At 36.5% G+C, this 17,115-nt stretch overlaps 2 protein-coding genes across 4 annotated transcripts; both read left to right on the top strand.

Annotated features, from left to right (window-relative positions):
* The first annotated feature begins 5,481 nt into the window (after positions 1-5,481).
* On the top strand, positions 5,482-9,308 carry LOC148837041 (extracellular calcium-sensing receptor-like). Of its 2 annotated transcripts, XM_088914416.1 has the most exons (6): positions 5,482-5,627; positions 5,772-6,063; positions 6,321-7,130; positions 7,224-7,451; positions 8,049-8,172; positions 8,395-9,308. In XM_088914416.1, exons 1-6 carry the CDS (start codon positions 5,503-5,505, stop codon positions 9,306-9,308), a joined length of 2,493 nt encoding a protein of 830 aa, XP_088770542.1. In that variant the 5' UTR covers positions 5,482-5,502. The 2 variants fall into 2 exon arrangements, with proteins under 2 accessions (XP_088770542.1, XP_088770543.1); XM_088914417.1 differs by lacking the exon at positions 6,321-7,130 and having other exon boundaries at positions 5,539-5,627.
* Positions 9,309-12,203: 2,895 nt separating this feature from the next.
* Positions 12,204-15,879, top strand: LOC148837042 (extracellular calcium-sensing receptor-like). 2 transcript variants are annotated; one of them, XM_088914489.1, is made up of 6 exons: positions 12,204-12,412; positions 12,547-12,838; positions 13,143-13,946; positions 14,031-14,258; positions 14,568-14,691; positions 14,966-15,879. In XM_088914489.1, the coding sequence occupies exons 1-6, from the start codon at positions 12,204-12,206 to the stop codon at positions 15,877-15,879; spliced, it is 2,571 nt and encodes an 856-aa protein (XP_088770615.1). The 2 variants fall into 2 exon arrangements, with proteins under 2 accessions (XP_088770615.1, XP_088770616.1); XM_088914490.1 differs by lacking the exons at positions 12,204-12,412; positions 13,143-13,946 and having other exon boundaries at positions 12,563-12,838.
* Positions 15,880-17,115: the final 1,236 nt, after the last annotated feature.

Raw genomic sequence — 17,115 nt, forward strand, 5'->3', positions numbered from 1 at the left:
AGAATTGATTGAATATTAACAACTTTGTCCAAAATGTCTGGTGCTCCACATAACTAGTTGAACCCACTTAAAAATCTATCTACCTCAGAGAAGAATACATTTTTGAAGCTTCAATCCAAAATTAATATTGAACTACTGAATAATGGTATGGTAGAAATAATAATAATAATGCAAACGTACTGTACAACAGATTGTGATACATATTGGCCAACTCCTGTCTCACGGGTGTCGGAAAGGACGAACCGTGGAATGACAGGAGAGAGAAAAGACCCTATGCGTAGCGACAAGACGGGGGTTAGCCCGGGCTCAGCAGTTCAAGGAATGCCGTTTAGAAACCTATGCCCTCAGGTAGCGGACGTGGGGCGATCTGGTGCTAGGCGGGTTTCAGAACATCCGAACGTCAATGCTGAGCAAAAGCAGAATGAAAGACCCGGAAATATATAGCCCCAGAGAGAGAGAAACACTAGAAGGACAGCAAAGAACCGGAATGAGAGACAGGACTGAGAAGAAGCGCCCTCTGGCTGCAGAGGGTGTGACACCTGTCAGTGTCCAATGCATTAAAAAGTTTGGAAAAATTAGTCACCAAAAGAGTCACCAAAGCAGTGATGTACAGTACGTACTCAGCAGTAGGTTCTGTCTTAAAATGGGTTTTGTTACTGCTATACTGCCTATGGTGATGTAGATACTTAGGCATCCATTATCAGAAAGTCACTCAAACCTGGAAAAGTTCAAGGTTGCCAGTAGTCTATCCAGGAAGCCTGTACACAAGTACACCTGTACACCAGTCCATTGCAGGAGTATACAGTATTGTATATGTAATTTCAACATATTGGAAAGCAGACTCCAGCTGAAACCTGTCATTGACCAGAAGCAATCATTTTTAGTGCTGCAAATTCACTTCAATGCTTCTTACAGAAGATGTTATTTGATGCATATCAAATTTCACAGAAAACAATTAAATGGAAAGTCTGAAAAATACAAAATGAACACTGAAATGTGATGACTGAATTTAAAAAAAAAAAATTGTCATGGCTGTATGCATTTTTGCAAGGTCTAATGAATTCCAATAAAAATAATTACAACAACATATGTAAACAGACTCATGCTAAAATTTGTTTGGCTGTCAGCAGACACATCAATCAATCAAGGTTTATTTATCAATGCATGAACGGAACAGCAAACAGCATTGTTGTTGGCAATGAAATGCTTTATCCGCGAGCTGGTAAACAGGGATAGAAGAGTAGAAGGACAAATGTTTATAGGGATTAGGTTAAGATTAGGATACAATAAATTATACAATTGCTATTTACAATACAATTAAGGATTGTGCGAAAGTAACACAAGGATAGGAGGTATTTAGCGCTGTTTCAATGTGTCCTGAGAGTGCAAAGTGACAGGAGGGCATCGGTGCACCCTATCAGTTCAAATAGGTCTGGGGGAAGAAGTTGTTATGAAACCTGTTGGTGTTGGTCTGTATACTTTGGTATTGTTTTCTGGATGGTAGTAGAGAGAACAAGTTGTGGTTAGGGTGACTGGGGTCCCAGAGGATAGACCTGGCCTTCTTGATGCATCTAACAGAGTAGATATCCTCGATGTTCGGTAGCACACAGCTGGTAGTGTTTTGAGCCACTTTCACCACCCTCTGGAGTACCTTGCTCTCTCAGGTGGAGCAGCTCCCATACCAGGCAGTGATGCAGCCAGTTAGGATGCTTTCAGTGGTGCACCTATAAAAGTTGAAAAAGATGTGTGACAGCATGCTGAACTTCTTTAGTCTGCGGAGAAAGAATAGGCGCTGCCGTGCTGTCTTGGCTGAGAGGTTGGTGTTTTGGGTCCAGGTTAGATCTGTGATGTTGACACCTAGGAATTTGAAACTGTTGACTCTCTCCACTGCAGACCCGCTGATGTGAATGGGTGTGTGGTCTGTTCCTCGATGCTTCCTGTAGTCCACGATCAACTCCTTAGTTTTGCAGGTGTTCTGAAAAAGGTTGTTGTCCTGGCACCATGCTGTCAGCATTTCTACCTCCTCCCTGTACGCGGATTCATCACCGTTCGTGATCAAGCTGATGATCGTTGTGTCATCCACAAACTTAATGACGGAGTTCGTTTGTTCCTGGCAATGCAGTTGTGGGTGAATAAGGAGCAGAGGAGAGGGCTGAGCACACAGCCTTGGGGGGCGGATGTACTTGTGCCTACTCTCACCACCTGCGATCGGGGAGTCAGAAAGTCCAGGATACAATTGCAGAGAGAGGAGCTCAGTCCTAGATCCCCCAGCTTGGTGTTAAGCCTTGAGGGTATGATGGTGTTGAATGCTGAGCTGTAATCAAGAAACAGCATTCTCACATACAGTATGTATCCTTTATTATCTAGGTGTGAAAGGGTAGTGTGTAGAGCAGTGGCGATGGCATCCTCAGTTGATCTGCCTTGCTATATACAAATTCCAGTGGGTCCAAGGTGTGGGGCAGTAAAGAGGTGATATGTGCTTTGATCAGCCGCTCGAAGGATTTCATGATGATAGATGTTAGTGCAACGGGGCGGTAATCAATCATTCAGACAGCTAACTCTGTTTTTCTTGGGGATCGGAACAATGGTGGTTTTCTTGAAGCAAGAGGGGACGGTGCATTGAGTGAGGGACAGAGAAATATGTCCATCACAAGGTTCTGAGTGGTTAAATGACTTTTTGGAAGAAGAGATGTAAATATTAATTAAACAATATAAAATACTGCCATATCACATGAATCACTGATCACCTGCAAATGTGGGAAATTTGTCATTGACTGGAAGCAATTGTTTTTTATTTAGCAAATGTATTAAGTACCATTCACAGACTTACTTCAGAACTTACTTTGATTAACTTGTTAGTTAGTTTCAAAGACGAAAGCTGCACAGCAGTGAGATCATTCAATGTGGCCGCCCACTGTCCTGTTTTAAATAAAAAGGAATATCAGACCCATTGTTGATGAGTTTGCCACCTGGTGTGTACAAAACGTCCTCAAGCTAAATGAGTCCAAGACCAAAGACCAGGAAAAAAACCCACGCTAGCCTACATTTGGGAGATTAAGTGGAGCCTGTAGAACAATACAAGTACTCATATTGGAGTCCAAGTTAAATTTAGAAGGAAATGTTGACATGATCCTCAAAAAAGTAGAACCGTGTCCTTTTTTTCTTAAGGAAGCTTAAGCATTTTAAGATTCATGATTCGTTGTTGATCTTGTTTTACCGGTCCTTCCTTGAATCTGTTTTATCTTTTACCCTGGTCTGCTGGTCAACAACCTGAATCTGAGAGGCAAGAACAAACTGGGCAGTCTTGTGAAAATATGTCAGAAGGTCACTGGTGTGGATCTTCCAGTCCTCTCCATTATCATTCACGTGTTTTGCGTAAAGTAAAATCTATCTGTGATGTTCCTTCACACCCCTTGTTTAATGAATTCTAATTACTCCCATCAGAACACAGATACTGATTCCCCAGCTCCAAAACCAAAAGATTTAAGTTCTCATTCATACCTGCAGACATATCCTTACTTGATTTTCTATGTAAATACAGTATGTACATGTACGTGTATGTTTTTTTCCCATCTGTACACTGAAAAAATAAATTGCCCCTTGGGATTAATAAAGACTCTCTCTCTCTGAGAATTCAGGTGAATATTGTTGCAAATTCTGTTGCATGTATCAATACTGCAGTTTCAGAGAAAAAAATTGCTAAAAAAGTGCACTTCTGTGCAAAAGTATTGATTTTTTGGCATAGTAAAAACATTTCAGTACTTCCATTAAAATCTAATAACGAAACAAAATGTCAAATATGAAAGGTATGTAGCATAATTAATACTTTGGCATTAAAGGGGAACTGCAGTCCTATTTTCTCAGATCGGTTATTAAATCTCAGTTACAGATGTTATAGAAAAAAAATACAAATTTCAAATTAGGCACAAAATCATTAACTTTGTGACTGTACATACATATGAGTTCCCATGAATTGTGACGTGATGAAGCCCTTCCTGCTCACTAGTCTCCTCCCTGGCTAATGCAATGTGATGTACAAGCGAATGAATACAGGTTACACAGCAGACATTTCACCATAGAAATCTTCCAATGTGAACTGCATGCTGAGTTCACAAGTAAGTAGTAATTGGCGCCAAAACCATCTTGAAATCAAAAGTAATACGTATTTCTATTGGATTTCTACTGGATTAAAAGAGTATTCACAAGCCTGCTTGTTTACAATATCTTAGGACCGAACACATTACTGGACATTTTGTTGCCTTGTTCTCTATCACAGAACATGGTGCTGCACATACCTGAAGATTTAATCTATTTTGTGGTGTAAACTGGAGGTTTTACAAGTTACCGTGTACATTTTACTTTTATTGCATTTGAAATGCACTCATTAATGCTGATTCTTTCTAACCCCGAAATATGAAAGTTCCCCTTTAACACCTCTGATTGAGGAAATGACAGCACTAGCCAGAGATCAGCTCTGTCAACCAACCTCACTTATGAGGACTGAACCAGGGAGGCAGCTGAAATGGTGAAGTTGTGGTGGAGGAAGGAGAGCTAGAAAAGATGAGTGCAGACTTGTCTGCTGCCAGGGAGTGTTTATATACTGTAGGGGAGCAGAAACGTGGTATTAGAATTTGACTTGACAAAGGTGAACAACCTTTTCATGGAGTCTAAAATACATTTGGTTGACTGCTTTTGACTGGACTACTCGCCATCTGTAAACTGTCTTCATTATTCTGTTCTCCTACCCACTGACAGCTGGTGTGTGATGAATGTACTGGAGCACATTGGTTGCTGTCACATCATCCAGGTGGGAGCAACACACTGATGGTGGTGGAGGGGAGTCCCCATTACCTGTAAAGCGCTTTGTGTGGAGTGTCCAGAAATGTGCTGTATACAGTAAGTGTAAAAATTAGTATTAAGTGTAGCAGGAAATATTATAATTACAATTATAATTATAATATTTCTGTGGAACTCAAATCCTTACAATTTTCTTGAAAACACAAAATTGATTAGATATTTTCAGATTAATTTACAAATAATTTTCAATGTACAGTACATGTTCATCAGGACACAATAAACGCTTTAAAACACAACACGTCATATTGCACATATCTTTTTTATAATAGTGCAATTTTAGTCATAAACTAAACACCATAATTACTTAAAATATCTTGTTTAAAATATGAAACCTTTGGGAATTCCCACTTAACACAGTCTGAAATTCACTTAATGCACTTCATGGGCATGTATGTGTTGTGTGCTGAAGGAAAAAAAAACAAAGTGACTTCCCATCCTTAACTATCGCTCCACTTGATTTCAAGTTCATTTAACTACCCTGGAGACACCCCTGCACAATATAAACAAAAAATTATGACATGTTGTCTTTGTTAAGAGAGACACCTCATCATGTGCTTAAGGATGTCACTGACTGTAGTAATATTGATAATAGTTGTTACAGATTCAACATTAACAGAACAGCCTGTTTGTAGGCTTCAAGGAGCAATGGCTTTTCCACAATTATCTAGAGATGGAGACATCATGGTCGGCGGAGTGTTTCAAATCCACAGCAACACTGAAGAAAAGAAGCATCTTTTCAAAACCAGACCTGATCCTCCTAAATGCAAAAGGTTAGTTAATGTTTTCTAGGAAGCAAAAAATCAGATTCATGAAACATATGCCTTCTGCTCAATATCACTTTTTCTTTAATTTTATTTTTTTAATTGATTATTTATTCAATTAGAAAAAATGAAAACTTTTGGTTTTTTTCCTAGCTTACTCATTGGAGAATTCCAGTCCATGCAAACAATGATCTTTGCTATTGAAGAAATTAACAACAGGACAGATCTTCTTCCTGGTCTACATCTGGGTTATAAAATATATGGTACATGTGGTTCAATATCCTTGACTTTAAGAGCAGTCATGGCTTTGATGAATGGAAATGAAGAAACTCTATCTGACACCTCCTGCTCCAGACCAGCTGCAGTTCAAGTGGTAATAGGAGCATCTGCATCATCACCCACAATTGCAATGTCAGCAACACTTGGACCTTTTCGAATCCCTGTGGTAAGAAAATTTAAAGTTTCACATTTACTTAAAATAAAGCTCTTAGTGTAATTTTAATGAGCAGTCACAGTTCTGTAAACAAGGAAATAATAACTGAATATTGCTGAAATTTAAATTTACAGTTTTACTGCATCTTAGATATGCCCTAAATGTCATCAATTTCATTCGGAAATTGCTGAAACCAAATGTAACAACAAAGAAACCTAGACAAGTAATACAGTCCATATTAAAACAACATTGCTTTATGTCATGTACAGATCAGTCACTTCGCTACCTGCGCATGTCTCAGCAATAGAAGAAGATATCCAACATTCTTCAGAACCATCCCCAGTGACTATTATCAGAGCAGAGCCCTGGCTCAGCTTGTGAAACATTTTGGATGGACCTGGGTTGGGACTATTAGAAGTGACAATGATTATGGCCACAATGGAATGGCTACTTTTGTGGAAGCTGCAGAAAAAGAGGGGATCTGTATTGAATATTCAGAGGTGGTTCATCAGTCTCATTCCAGACAAAAAATTCTCAAGAACATAGAAGTTATCAAAAAGAGCACTTCAAAGGTTATCGTAGCATTTCTTGAGGAAGGAGACATAAATGCTTTAATTAAAGAATTATCATTTCAGAATGTAACTGGTCTCCAATGGGTTGGCAGTGAAGGCTGGATTACAGCCAGTGATGTTGCCACAGCGGATGGCTATAAGGTTCTAAGTGGATCCATTGGATTTACTGTTGTGAAAACTGAAATAGATGGATTGAGAGAGTTTTTAATGAATGTCCACCCATCTCAGGGCCCAGGCAACTCCCTCTTAAATGAGTTTTGGGAAACTTCATTTAACTGTTCGTTCTCAAATAAAGACAAAGTGAAAAAAGCTTGCACAGGGTTGGAAGACCTACAAGAACTAAAGAATGGATATGCAGATGAATCTGAACTAAGAATATCTAATAATGTGTATAAAGCAGTGTATGCTGTTGCACATGCTGTACATAACTTGCTTCAGTGCAAGAAAGATCAAGGTCCTTCTGCCAATTATACATGCAAAAAAACAAGCAATGCTGAACCATGGCAGGTAATGTAATATTCACGCCATTCAAAGTATCAAGGTATACTTATTACCGAGGTAAAAAAGAATGTCATGATATCAATATTTCCATTTGCACAGGTGCTTGAGCATCTCAACAATGTCAGTTTCACAACCAAACAAGGAGAGACAGTCTTCTTTGACAAAAATGGGGATTCAACTGCAAGATATGAATTAGTAAACTGGCAACTTGATAATAAAAGTGTTATACGGTTTATGACAGTTGGTCATTATGATGCTTCGAAGCCAGCAGGTCATCAGTTTGTCATGAGTCAAGTCAACATTGTTTGGACAGGTGGTCAGTCTGAGGTCAGCAGTGAAGAAAACATATTTTAGTCAAAAATTAGAGATTGCATGTCAACTCTCTGTGCACTGTCCACCAAAGCATTTTGTCTTAGACAGATATGGTCTATTCTACAAAAATATCTGTAAAATACTATAAAATACCTGTAAACTACTTTAGTCTTTGGAATAAAACCTACATAAAGATAAAAGAGTGATTTTTCAAATTAAAAAACATTTTCTTCAGACAGCTTGTCAGCATTCTCACTTTTGAAAATATGATGTTTTCGCTAAAGCATACTAAACAATAAAAAGTGTTAAGAGTTAATCTTGCTGTATAATAAGGTTTTGATATTTTCTTAATAAATGCTGTCTTACTGTAAATTTGTTTATTATTAACCTCCTTGTATTATTATTTTTTACCTCTTAAAAATCACAATAATATACAGTAAATAGAATGTAATTCACTCCTTAGTCTTTCATGTGAAATATTATAAATGGTTTATTGGCAGAAGCAAATTTCCTGGAAAGTATTTCATGGAAAATATTCTATGTTATGTAAGCATAACAATGCAAAACTTTAATTGTTCCTCCACTAATAAATGTTTTGTCCTTGTTCTGCAGAAGCCTGAGTCAGTGTGCAGTGAGAGCTGTCACCCAGGCACTCGAAAGGCAGTTCAGAGAGGAAGGCCTGTGTGTTGCTATGACTGCATACGATGTGCTGAAGGAGAGATCAGCAACACTACAGGTAAATGCGTAAAGGTTACAACCCCACATTACCTGCTTTACATTATCTTTTCTTCAGTGACTCATAAAGTATCATACAAACACACAAAAAATATTTAATCATGTGGACTTCATATTTAAATTTATTTAATTTTACATTATAAAAAGAAAGTATTGTATAAAATGAAATACAATTCTGTATAACAGTGATCTGTATTCCTCTAAAATGTTTTTTTTTCTGCAGATTCTAATGATTGCGTTCAGTGTCCTCTGGAATATTGGTCAAATGAGAAAAGAGATGAATGTGTGTTAAAAATAATTGAATTCTTGTCTTTTGGAGAAATCATGGTGATTCTGCTCATTATATTTTCAGTGATTGGAGCTTGTTTAACTATAGGTATAGCTTTGATCTTTTTCAAAAACAAGGACACTCCTATTGTCAAAGCCAATAACTCTAAACTGAGTTTCCTTCTGCTCTTTTCATTGACTCTGTGTTTCCTCTGTTCACTTACTTTCATCGGCCAGCCCTCTGACTGGTCCTGTATGTTGCGCCACACAGCATTTGGGATCACATTTGTCCTGTGCATCTCTTGTGTTCTGGGGAAAACAATAGTGGTGTTAATGGCCTTTAGGGCTACACTGCCAGGCAATAACATTATGAAATGGTTTGGTCCCATACAGCAGCGATTAAGTGTTCTTGCTTTCACACTTGTACAGGTCTTGATTTGTGTTCTTTGGTTGACAACATCACCTCCTTTTCCAAACAAGAACATGAAATACTATGCAGACAGAATCATTCTGGAGTGTGACCTGGGATCTGCAGGTGCTTTCTGGGCTGTGTTAGGGTATATAGCATTCCTTTCTGCTATGTGCTTTGTACTCGCTTTCCTGGCTCGGAAGCTGCCTGATAACTTCAATGAAGCCAAATTCATTACATTCAGCATGCTCATATTCTGTGCAGTCTGGATCACCTTTATTCCAGCTTATATTAGTTCACCTGGGAAGTATACAGTAGCTGTAGAAATATTTGCAATTTTGGCTTCTAGTTTTGGCTTACTTTTCTGTATATTTGCCCCCAAATGCTATATAATTATTTTAAAACCTGAAATGAATACAAAGAAACACTTAATGGGAAAAATGATTGCAAAATCACTTTAAGAATGTAAATGAACTTTAAAAACATGTAGAAAGTGTCCCATCCATATACGTTTTCTGAATAATGATTAATAATCTTGAAATGTTGAGTCTTTTGTAACTCTCATTGATGTAAATACTATGAGAGTAGTAAGTACGTTTACTGCAATACAGTGGTTAAAAAAGAGGTCATCATCCACCAGGAATTATATCATCAGCATGTTTTTGCGTTTTCAAAGGAAAATGCTAAACAATTTAATTATTTAGGCATACAGAATCATTTATTTTCTTGAAATTCTCAAAGGTGCATTTGTGTTGCTGTATCCATATGAATTCTGTAAAAATTTGAAAAGTTTAATCAAATAGCATGCATTACAATCCAGGTGAATGGCCTGTATTTTTCATATGACTGTATTGCCTTGTTAGTTCTGGTTTCTGAAAGCTTCTTGTACAGTATAATATAATGTTCTCCTTTCTTGCAAGGGACACAGTTTTAATGTAATTGATTGAGTTTAAATGGCATTGTAATGCATTGCACAGTTTTGATTTCTTCCTAAAGCACTAATAAAGTTATTTCATATACACTTTTCTATCTCAGTAAGATTTGGGAGTTACCCAGTGATTCTATCAAATACCAATACATTTCAATTGAATATTTATATATATATTAATATTTACTTTGTGCAGACAGAATATTGGTACATTATATTCAATATTTCAATTTTTGATTTTCAAACTTCAATTCAATACAGTTCAATTCAGTTTTCAAATTTGTATTTAGATTATTTTCTCTCATTTTAACAATTCAAAACGATCAATAAGTACACAAATTATGTTTGGTAAACTGCAGTGTGTCATTATAAATAATTTGTTATATTGCTCAGTTACTTGCGTGTGTCTAAAAAACAAATATATTTCTTCACTTTGTTATTTTCTCACATTCTCCCACATCATAAAGGAATTCACATTTCTATGTTGTTTATATAGAGGATTTTGATGAGTTTTTTAACAAACATGAAAATGTAGTTTATTTCTACAATTTTATGTAACACATTTGAATATGTTACATCAAAGAACATTTATGAACAGATATACTCAAAATTGATATATGCATTATGGTAGTTCCTTAAAAATCTGTAAATGATTTGTTAATGCATTAAATTGTACCATTGAAAATACAACTATAAAAACTACTTGTTTTCCATGATCCACTGAAAATATTTTTTATTTCATGCATATTAATTTTCACTCATCATATCTCAGAACTTGCTGTCACTCTACTGTTATATTCAGAGCTATATGAAGCAGTTGTGTGTGTGTCTTGACTTACTCAGCCCTGTGCTTCAGTCTGTCTGTCAGTGGAGATTAACTGTGTGCTGCCTGTGCTCTTTGCAGACACTCTGCAGGCCTGCTGTTCCCCCCAGCTCCCCATGAGACTCTACAGTCTATTGCTCATGTTCAGATATGGGTTCTGGATCTTCATTTTATACATCCTGTTATTAATAAACCTGGATTTCATTCTACCACAGATGTTCATGGCAGATCATCCTCGATTAGTTTGACTGTGATTACATACAATGATTTTTCATTTTTACACTCAGGAATAGGCTATAACACTGATGAAATCCAACAACGGCATATTTAATACTAAGTATAATATAAAGTATATATTTAATATACAGTATATGCAAAAATATTCATGTTTACACTATAAGTATAGAATTACTTTTTTAAGAACAGGTAAAGGTTTATTCCATGATGAAAAGAGACACAATTTTTCATCTCTGGAGCCTTCTTCAGATGAGAAATATTGAAAGCTTTCCTTCCTCACACCTGAAGGAGGCTGTGCAGTCGAAAAGTTGACTCTTTTCTTTTAAAAAAAATGGTAGCACTATTAATAAAAATCCAGACATGCCATTTTTCTATGAATGTTTCATAACTCTCTGATAGATTTTATTACTGAAATGTAAAAATTCCTAGCTACTCTATCTGCCACACCCTTCGATCTATTAACTTCAGTATTTTATAGGTACAATTTCAGCAGAATAAAAAGTTTACAAAATAATGTTTACAAATGTTTACAAAAAACTCTGGGATTTTCAAGGAGTGATTCCCAAATATTGTTAAATTTCATGAATAGAAAAGAGCTGTGTGCATTTCTTCAATTATTAATGTTAGGAACAGGAAACAGGAGAGAGAGAGAAGACAAAATAAAAAGCATGAAAATGTGTGTGAGAGATGAAGAAGAATGTTAGTGGGGATAAAGTGTGTACAAAGAAAAGGAAATGCTTGAAAGTTGAACTCCAGGGCAAGACTGAAAGAAAGCTACATTATATTAAAATTTCTAACCATATTCAATCCACATTGTCACAAGCTTCCTTTAAAAGAACATTCTGTCACAGCGCTTAAATGTTATGTTTGGTAGATAACTTAGTTTCAAAAGATTTTACGACAGTTTCAAATGGTATTTTAATTCAATTTATTTTAACTTAATTATTGACGAAGCACAGATTAATGGAGAAATTTCAGGACAGCATTATACCGAATTATAGAGTTAAATACTATAAAGAGAATGTAATTCACACTATAGGGTTTTCTTTATTTTTGCAGGTACCTGTATGTTTTCTCCTATCTTCACAGACACAGTTAAAATTAATTCTGTTTATTGTGTGAATTCATTTTTAGAGTCTTTCTAATGAATATAATAAAGAAAAATCAAGTACAATGCAATAATTAATGCAATGCAATAATTAATTAAAACAGTTTAAAATATCAAACCTTTGAGAATTCCTGCTTAACACAGTCTGAAGTTCACTTCAAGTTCATTTAACTACCCTGGAGACATCCCTGCTTAATATAAAGACCAAAATTATGACATGTTTTCTTTGTTAAGAGAGAAGCCTCCTCATGTGCACAAGGATGCCACTGACAGTAGTAATATTGATGATGGTTGTTTCAGTCCTGACATTAGCACAACAGCCTGTTTGCAGACTTCAAGGAACGGCAGATTTTCCTCATTTATCTAAAGATGGCGACATCATGATCGGGGGAGTGATTCAAATCCACAGCAACACTGAAGAAAAAATGCATCTCTTTAAAACCAAACCTGATCTTCCAGAATGCAAAAGGTAATTTTATGTTTCGTAATAAAATATTTTTAGATCAAGCAGCTCTATAACTGTTTCTTTTACATAATGACATAGTTCTAAAGTGATTCTTCAGCTGTAAAATTTAAACTTTTTTTTAAATGTGTTTACCATAGATTACTCGTTGGAGAATTTCAGTCTGCACAAACAATGATCTTTGCCATTGAGGAAATAAACAACAGGACTGATCTTCTTCCTGGGGTGTCTTTGGGATATAAGATCTATGACACATGTGGCTCCATACCTTTGGCTATAAGGGCAGCTATGGCTTTAATGAATGGAAATGAGGAAACTCTCTCTGACTCCTCCTGCTCCAGATCAGCTACAGTTCAAGCTATAATAGGAGAGTCTGCATCATCACCCACAATTGCAATGTCAGCAGCAGTTGGGTCTTTTAGAATCCCTGTGGTGAGAAAATTCTAAATTCTACTTATCAAAGTGTTATAAAACCCAAATAATCATTATTGGCAAAATAGTGTCACTTCACAAAAAGACCTCTTTGCTTCATCTTCTTTTGTCATCTTCTCATTCCTCTAAACTACAGTAGACCTAGAAGTGTATATTACAAAAAAAACAACAAAATCAATGCCCTCTTAAATCATAAAGAAGACAAACATTGATTCTCTTCTTGATCAAAATGTGTTTCAACAAAGAAAACAACATAAATACATGTGGCGTTTAAAATTAATATTTTTCTCTCTTTTCCTCTTAGATCAGTCACTTTGCTACCTGCGCATGTCTGAGCAATAGAAGACGATTTCCATCATTCTTCAGAACCATCCCTAGTGACTATTATCAGAGCAGAGCCCTGGCTCAGCTTGTGAAGCACTTTGGATGGAACTGGGTTGGGACGATAAGAGCTGACAATGATTATGGCCACAATGGAATGGCTACTTTTGTGGAAGCTGCAGAGAAGGAAGGAATCTGTATTGAATATTCAGAGGTGGTTCATCAGTCTCATTCCAGGCAAAAAATTCTCAAGAACATAGAAGTTATCACAAAGAGCACTTCAAAAGTCATTATAGCCTTTCTGGACCAAGGAGATGTAATTGCTTTAATTAAAGAATTAGCACTCCAGAATGTAACTGGTCTCCAGTGGATTGGCAGTGAAGCCTGGATTACTGCCAGTAATGTTGCTGCAGCAGAAGGTTATAAAGTTCTGAGTGGATCTATTGGTTTTGCCGTAATTAAAACCCAAATAGAAGGACTAAGAGAGTTTTTAATGAGTGTCCACCTGTCTCCACACAATGCCCTCTTAAACGAGTTTTGGGAAACTTCATTTAACTGTTCCATGTCAAATGAAGACAAAACGAAAAAAGCTTGTACTGGGTCTGAAGACTTACAAGAACTAAGAAACGGATATGCAGACGTATCTGATGTCAGAATATTCAATAATATATATAAAGCAGTGTATGCTGTTGCATACTCTCTACACAACGTGCTTGAATGCCAGATAGGGCAAGATTCTTCTGCCAATCATAGCTGTGCTAAATCAATTCATACTAAACCATGGCAGGTAAGGCAGATCTAGGTCTCCTAATGCATAATGTATCTGCTTGTCATATAAATATTTTAAGACATCTTATTTTCTTTGGCACAGGTACTTGAGTATCTGAATCATGTCAATTTCAAAACCAAAACTGGAGAGCAGGTCTCATTTGATGACAATGGAGACCCCCCTGCGAGATATGAATTAGTGAACTGGCAGGTTGTTAATGGGAGCACCGTACAGTTCATGACTGTTGGTTACTATGATGCTTCACTGCCAGCAGGTAGTCAGTTTGTCATGAACCAGGTCAACATTGTTTGGGCAGATGGTGAACTTGAGGTAAGAAATAAAAAAAAAACACTTTGTATCACAATGACAATTTTGAGATGGTTTAGAGATTTTTTTTAAGTCATTTATAAAATTGAAGTGTTACCTTATTAAAATTCACTTTAACATGCACAAACATTAACTCATTAAGAAAGGCTAAGAACTAAATAAAATGTTTTTTTTTAATGATTTATATTGCTTTGCTCATTATCCTATTTTTAGGTAAAAAGGCAATCTCACCAACAGCATTAATGTATAAGTAATGTCAAATTACATGTATATTATCCTATATTTTCTAATTATTTCCTGTATCCTGTGTAGAAGCCTGAGTCAGTGTGCAGTGAGAGCTGTCTCCCAGGCACTCGAAAGGCAGTTCAGAGAGGAAGGCCTGTGTGTTGCTATGACTGCATACGATGTGCTGAAGGAGAGATCAGCAACACCACAGGTAAAGTGAGATCTGATTATGAAATACTTGCACACTTTTAACCTCATAACCTTCTGTGCTGTAAGTTTCAATGACTCACACCTGTTAAAATTTGATAAAAACCACATAAACATAAAAACATAGAAAACATCAACCTCTAAGTAAAAAAAAATACAAAGAAATGTTTAAATGCATTTTAAAAATGTTAAAAAAGAAATTGCAGACACAAACCTCTACAGCAGCATTTTGCATTATAAGAATATTCTTAATTAAAACACAATTAATTTTCTTGCAGATTCTAACAATTGCATCCAGTGTCCTTTGGAATTTTGGTCAAATGACAAAAGAGATGAATGTGTATTAAAATCAGTTGAATTCCTGTCCTTTGGAGAAATCATGGGAATACTTCTCATAGCTTTTTCTTTGTCTGGAGCTTGCCTAACTATAGGTGTAGCTTTCATCTTCTACAGAAACAAGGACACTCCTATTGTCAAAGCCAATAACTCTGAACTGAGTTTCCTTCTGCTCTTTTCATTGACTCTGTGTTTCCTCTGTTCACTTACTTTCATCGGCCAGCCCTCTGACTGGTCCTGTATGTTGCGCCACACAGCATTTGGAATCACATTTGTCCTGTGCATCTCTTGTGTTCTGGGGAAAACAATAGTGGTGTTAATGGCCTTTAGGGCTAAACTACCAGGCAATAACATTATGAAATGGTTTGGCCCCACACAGCAGCGGTTTAGTGTTCTTGTTTTCACACTTATACAGGTCTTGATTTGTGTTCTTTGGTTGACAATTTCACCACCTTTTCCTAACAAGAATATGAAATATTATGCAGACAGAATTATTCTGGAGTGTGACCTGGGATCTGCAGGTGCATTCTGGGCTGTGTTAGGGTATATAGGATTCCTCTCTGCCTTGTGCTTTGTGCTCGCTTTCCTGGCTCGGAAGCTGCCTGATAACTTCAATGAAGCCAAATTCATTACATTCAGCATGCTCATATTCTGTGCAGTCTGGATCACCTTTATCCCAGCTTATATTAGCTCCCCTGGGAAGTTTACAGTAGCTGTGGAAATATTTGCAATTTTAGCTTCTAGTTTCGGTTTACTTGTCTGTATATTTGTACCTAAATGTCATATTATTTTACTGAAGCCTGAACTAAATACAAAGAAACACTTAATGGGCAAAATGCCCTCCAAGTCTCTTTAAAAGTACACTTCCCTGCTGAAAAGTAAAAAAAGGAGTTTAAAATGCCCAAATGTTCAAGTGTGGAAATGAGAGAGGGAGAGCAGTGGGGTGGGTAAAGTGGCAGAATGAAAAGGTGATCAAGAATGGTAGATGAGAGGAGGAAAGCAAAGAGATGAAATTCTGAAGAACATATTTCAGGAGTGAAAGACAATAATCTGTTAATTGAAAGGATAGAAAGAGCTCAGTCTAGAGCATTCTGTGTTGAAAAATTATAATGATCCATTTCACCTGAAGGATGTACAACCCCAGCTGAGGCATGGCAGCAATTACTGTACTGTATGTGCCAAAAGTGCCATGTGACAGAAAAAACTGGCTTGAATTATGAACCTATTTTACAAACAAAACATTTTCAAAGAGAAATGGAAGTGATTTAACTTTTATGAAAAGTCAAAAACATAATGATTATTTCATGTAGACTTTCATGGCCCATGAGCTTGAGTGTTACATTTTTACCACAATTATTTAATATTTTGACCTGCAGAACTGAAGGCAGGTGTCCTTCAGTGCCAGGTTCTGTCCCTTGTTACCGTTCACATCCTATGTTTGATGTAGCCCTGTGCTTCAGTCTGTCTGTCAGTGGAGATTAACTGTGTGCTGCCTGTGCTCTTTACAGACACTCTGCAGGCCTGCTGTTCATCTGATCGCAACACAAGCCTCTACAGCGTATTATCTTTGCTAAGTTATGGATTCTGGATCTTTATATTATCCAATTTATTTCTAATAAACCTGGATTTGATCTTATCACAGGCTTCCTTGCCAGACTTTGTCGATTATTTGATAATTTATCGATGATTTATAGTTTTGACGAAACAACATGGAATCCAGGATTTTCATTATGGGATATGGAATGTTCCCTAAAGAATGTGGTTTGAAAAAAAATCCAGCTGTTCCAGCTGAAATCCTCACCAGGAAAAGGGATGTGTTTCAAAATTGTCTGCTGAATAAAAAGTGGAAAGATCAAGCATTTATTAAATAAAATTGTGGTGAAAGTGACTCGTCTACATAGTGTGAACTAAGAGACCTTTGAATGATTAACATCTAGTTCTTTCACACAAAATATTTGCTGTATGGTTCTTTCTTTCATGTTGTATATATAAACTTTACAATGTATCACAATACAGTATATAGGATGCTTCATAATCAAGTAATAGTACTAACTGTGCTTAGCAAATAGAATCTTAATCATATAAATAACTA

The sequence above is a fragment of the Atractosteus spatula genome, chromosome 4 (assembly GCF_055471065.1).
Source record: "Atractosteus spatula isolate fAtrSpa1 chromosome 4, fAtrSpa1.hap1, whole genome shotgun sequence".
NCBI lineage: Eukaryota > Metazoa > Chordata > Actinopteri > Semionotiformes > Lepisosteidae > Atractosteus > Atractosteus spatula.

What these genes read in the sequence shown, in the direction of transcription:
- LOC148837042 (XM_088914489.1), top strand. Translation starts at nt 12,204, where the DNA reads ATGCCACTGACAGTAGTAATATTGATGATGGTTGTTTCAGTCCTGACA. An exon ending in TTCATACTAAACCATGGCAG is followed by an intron (nt 13,947 to 14,030) that starts GTAAGGCAGATC and finishes TCTTTGGCACAG; the next exon opens with GTACTTGAGTATCTGAATCA. An exon ending in AGAGATCAGCAACACCACAG is followed by an intron (nt 14,692 to 14,965) that starts GTAAAGTGAGAT and finishes ATTTTCTTGCAG; the next exon opens with ATTCTAACAATTGCATCCAG.
- LOC148837041 (XM_088914416.1), top strand. Translation starts at nt 5,503, where the DNA reads ATGGCTTTTCCACAATTATCTAGAGATGGAGACATCATGGTCGGCGGA. An exon ending in GATCCTCCTAAATGCAAAAG is followed by an intron (nt 5,628 to 5,771) that starts GTTAGTTAATGT and finishes TTTTTTTCCTAG; the next exon opens with CTTACTCATTGGAGAATTCC. An exon ending in AGAGATCAGCAACACTACAG is followed by an intron (nt 8,173 to 8,394) that starts GTAAATGCGTAA and finishes TTTTTTCTGCAG; the next exon opens with ATTCTAATGATTGCGTTCAG.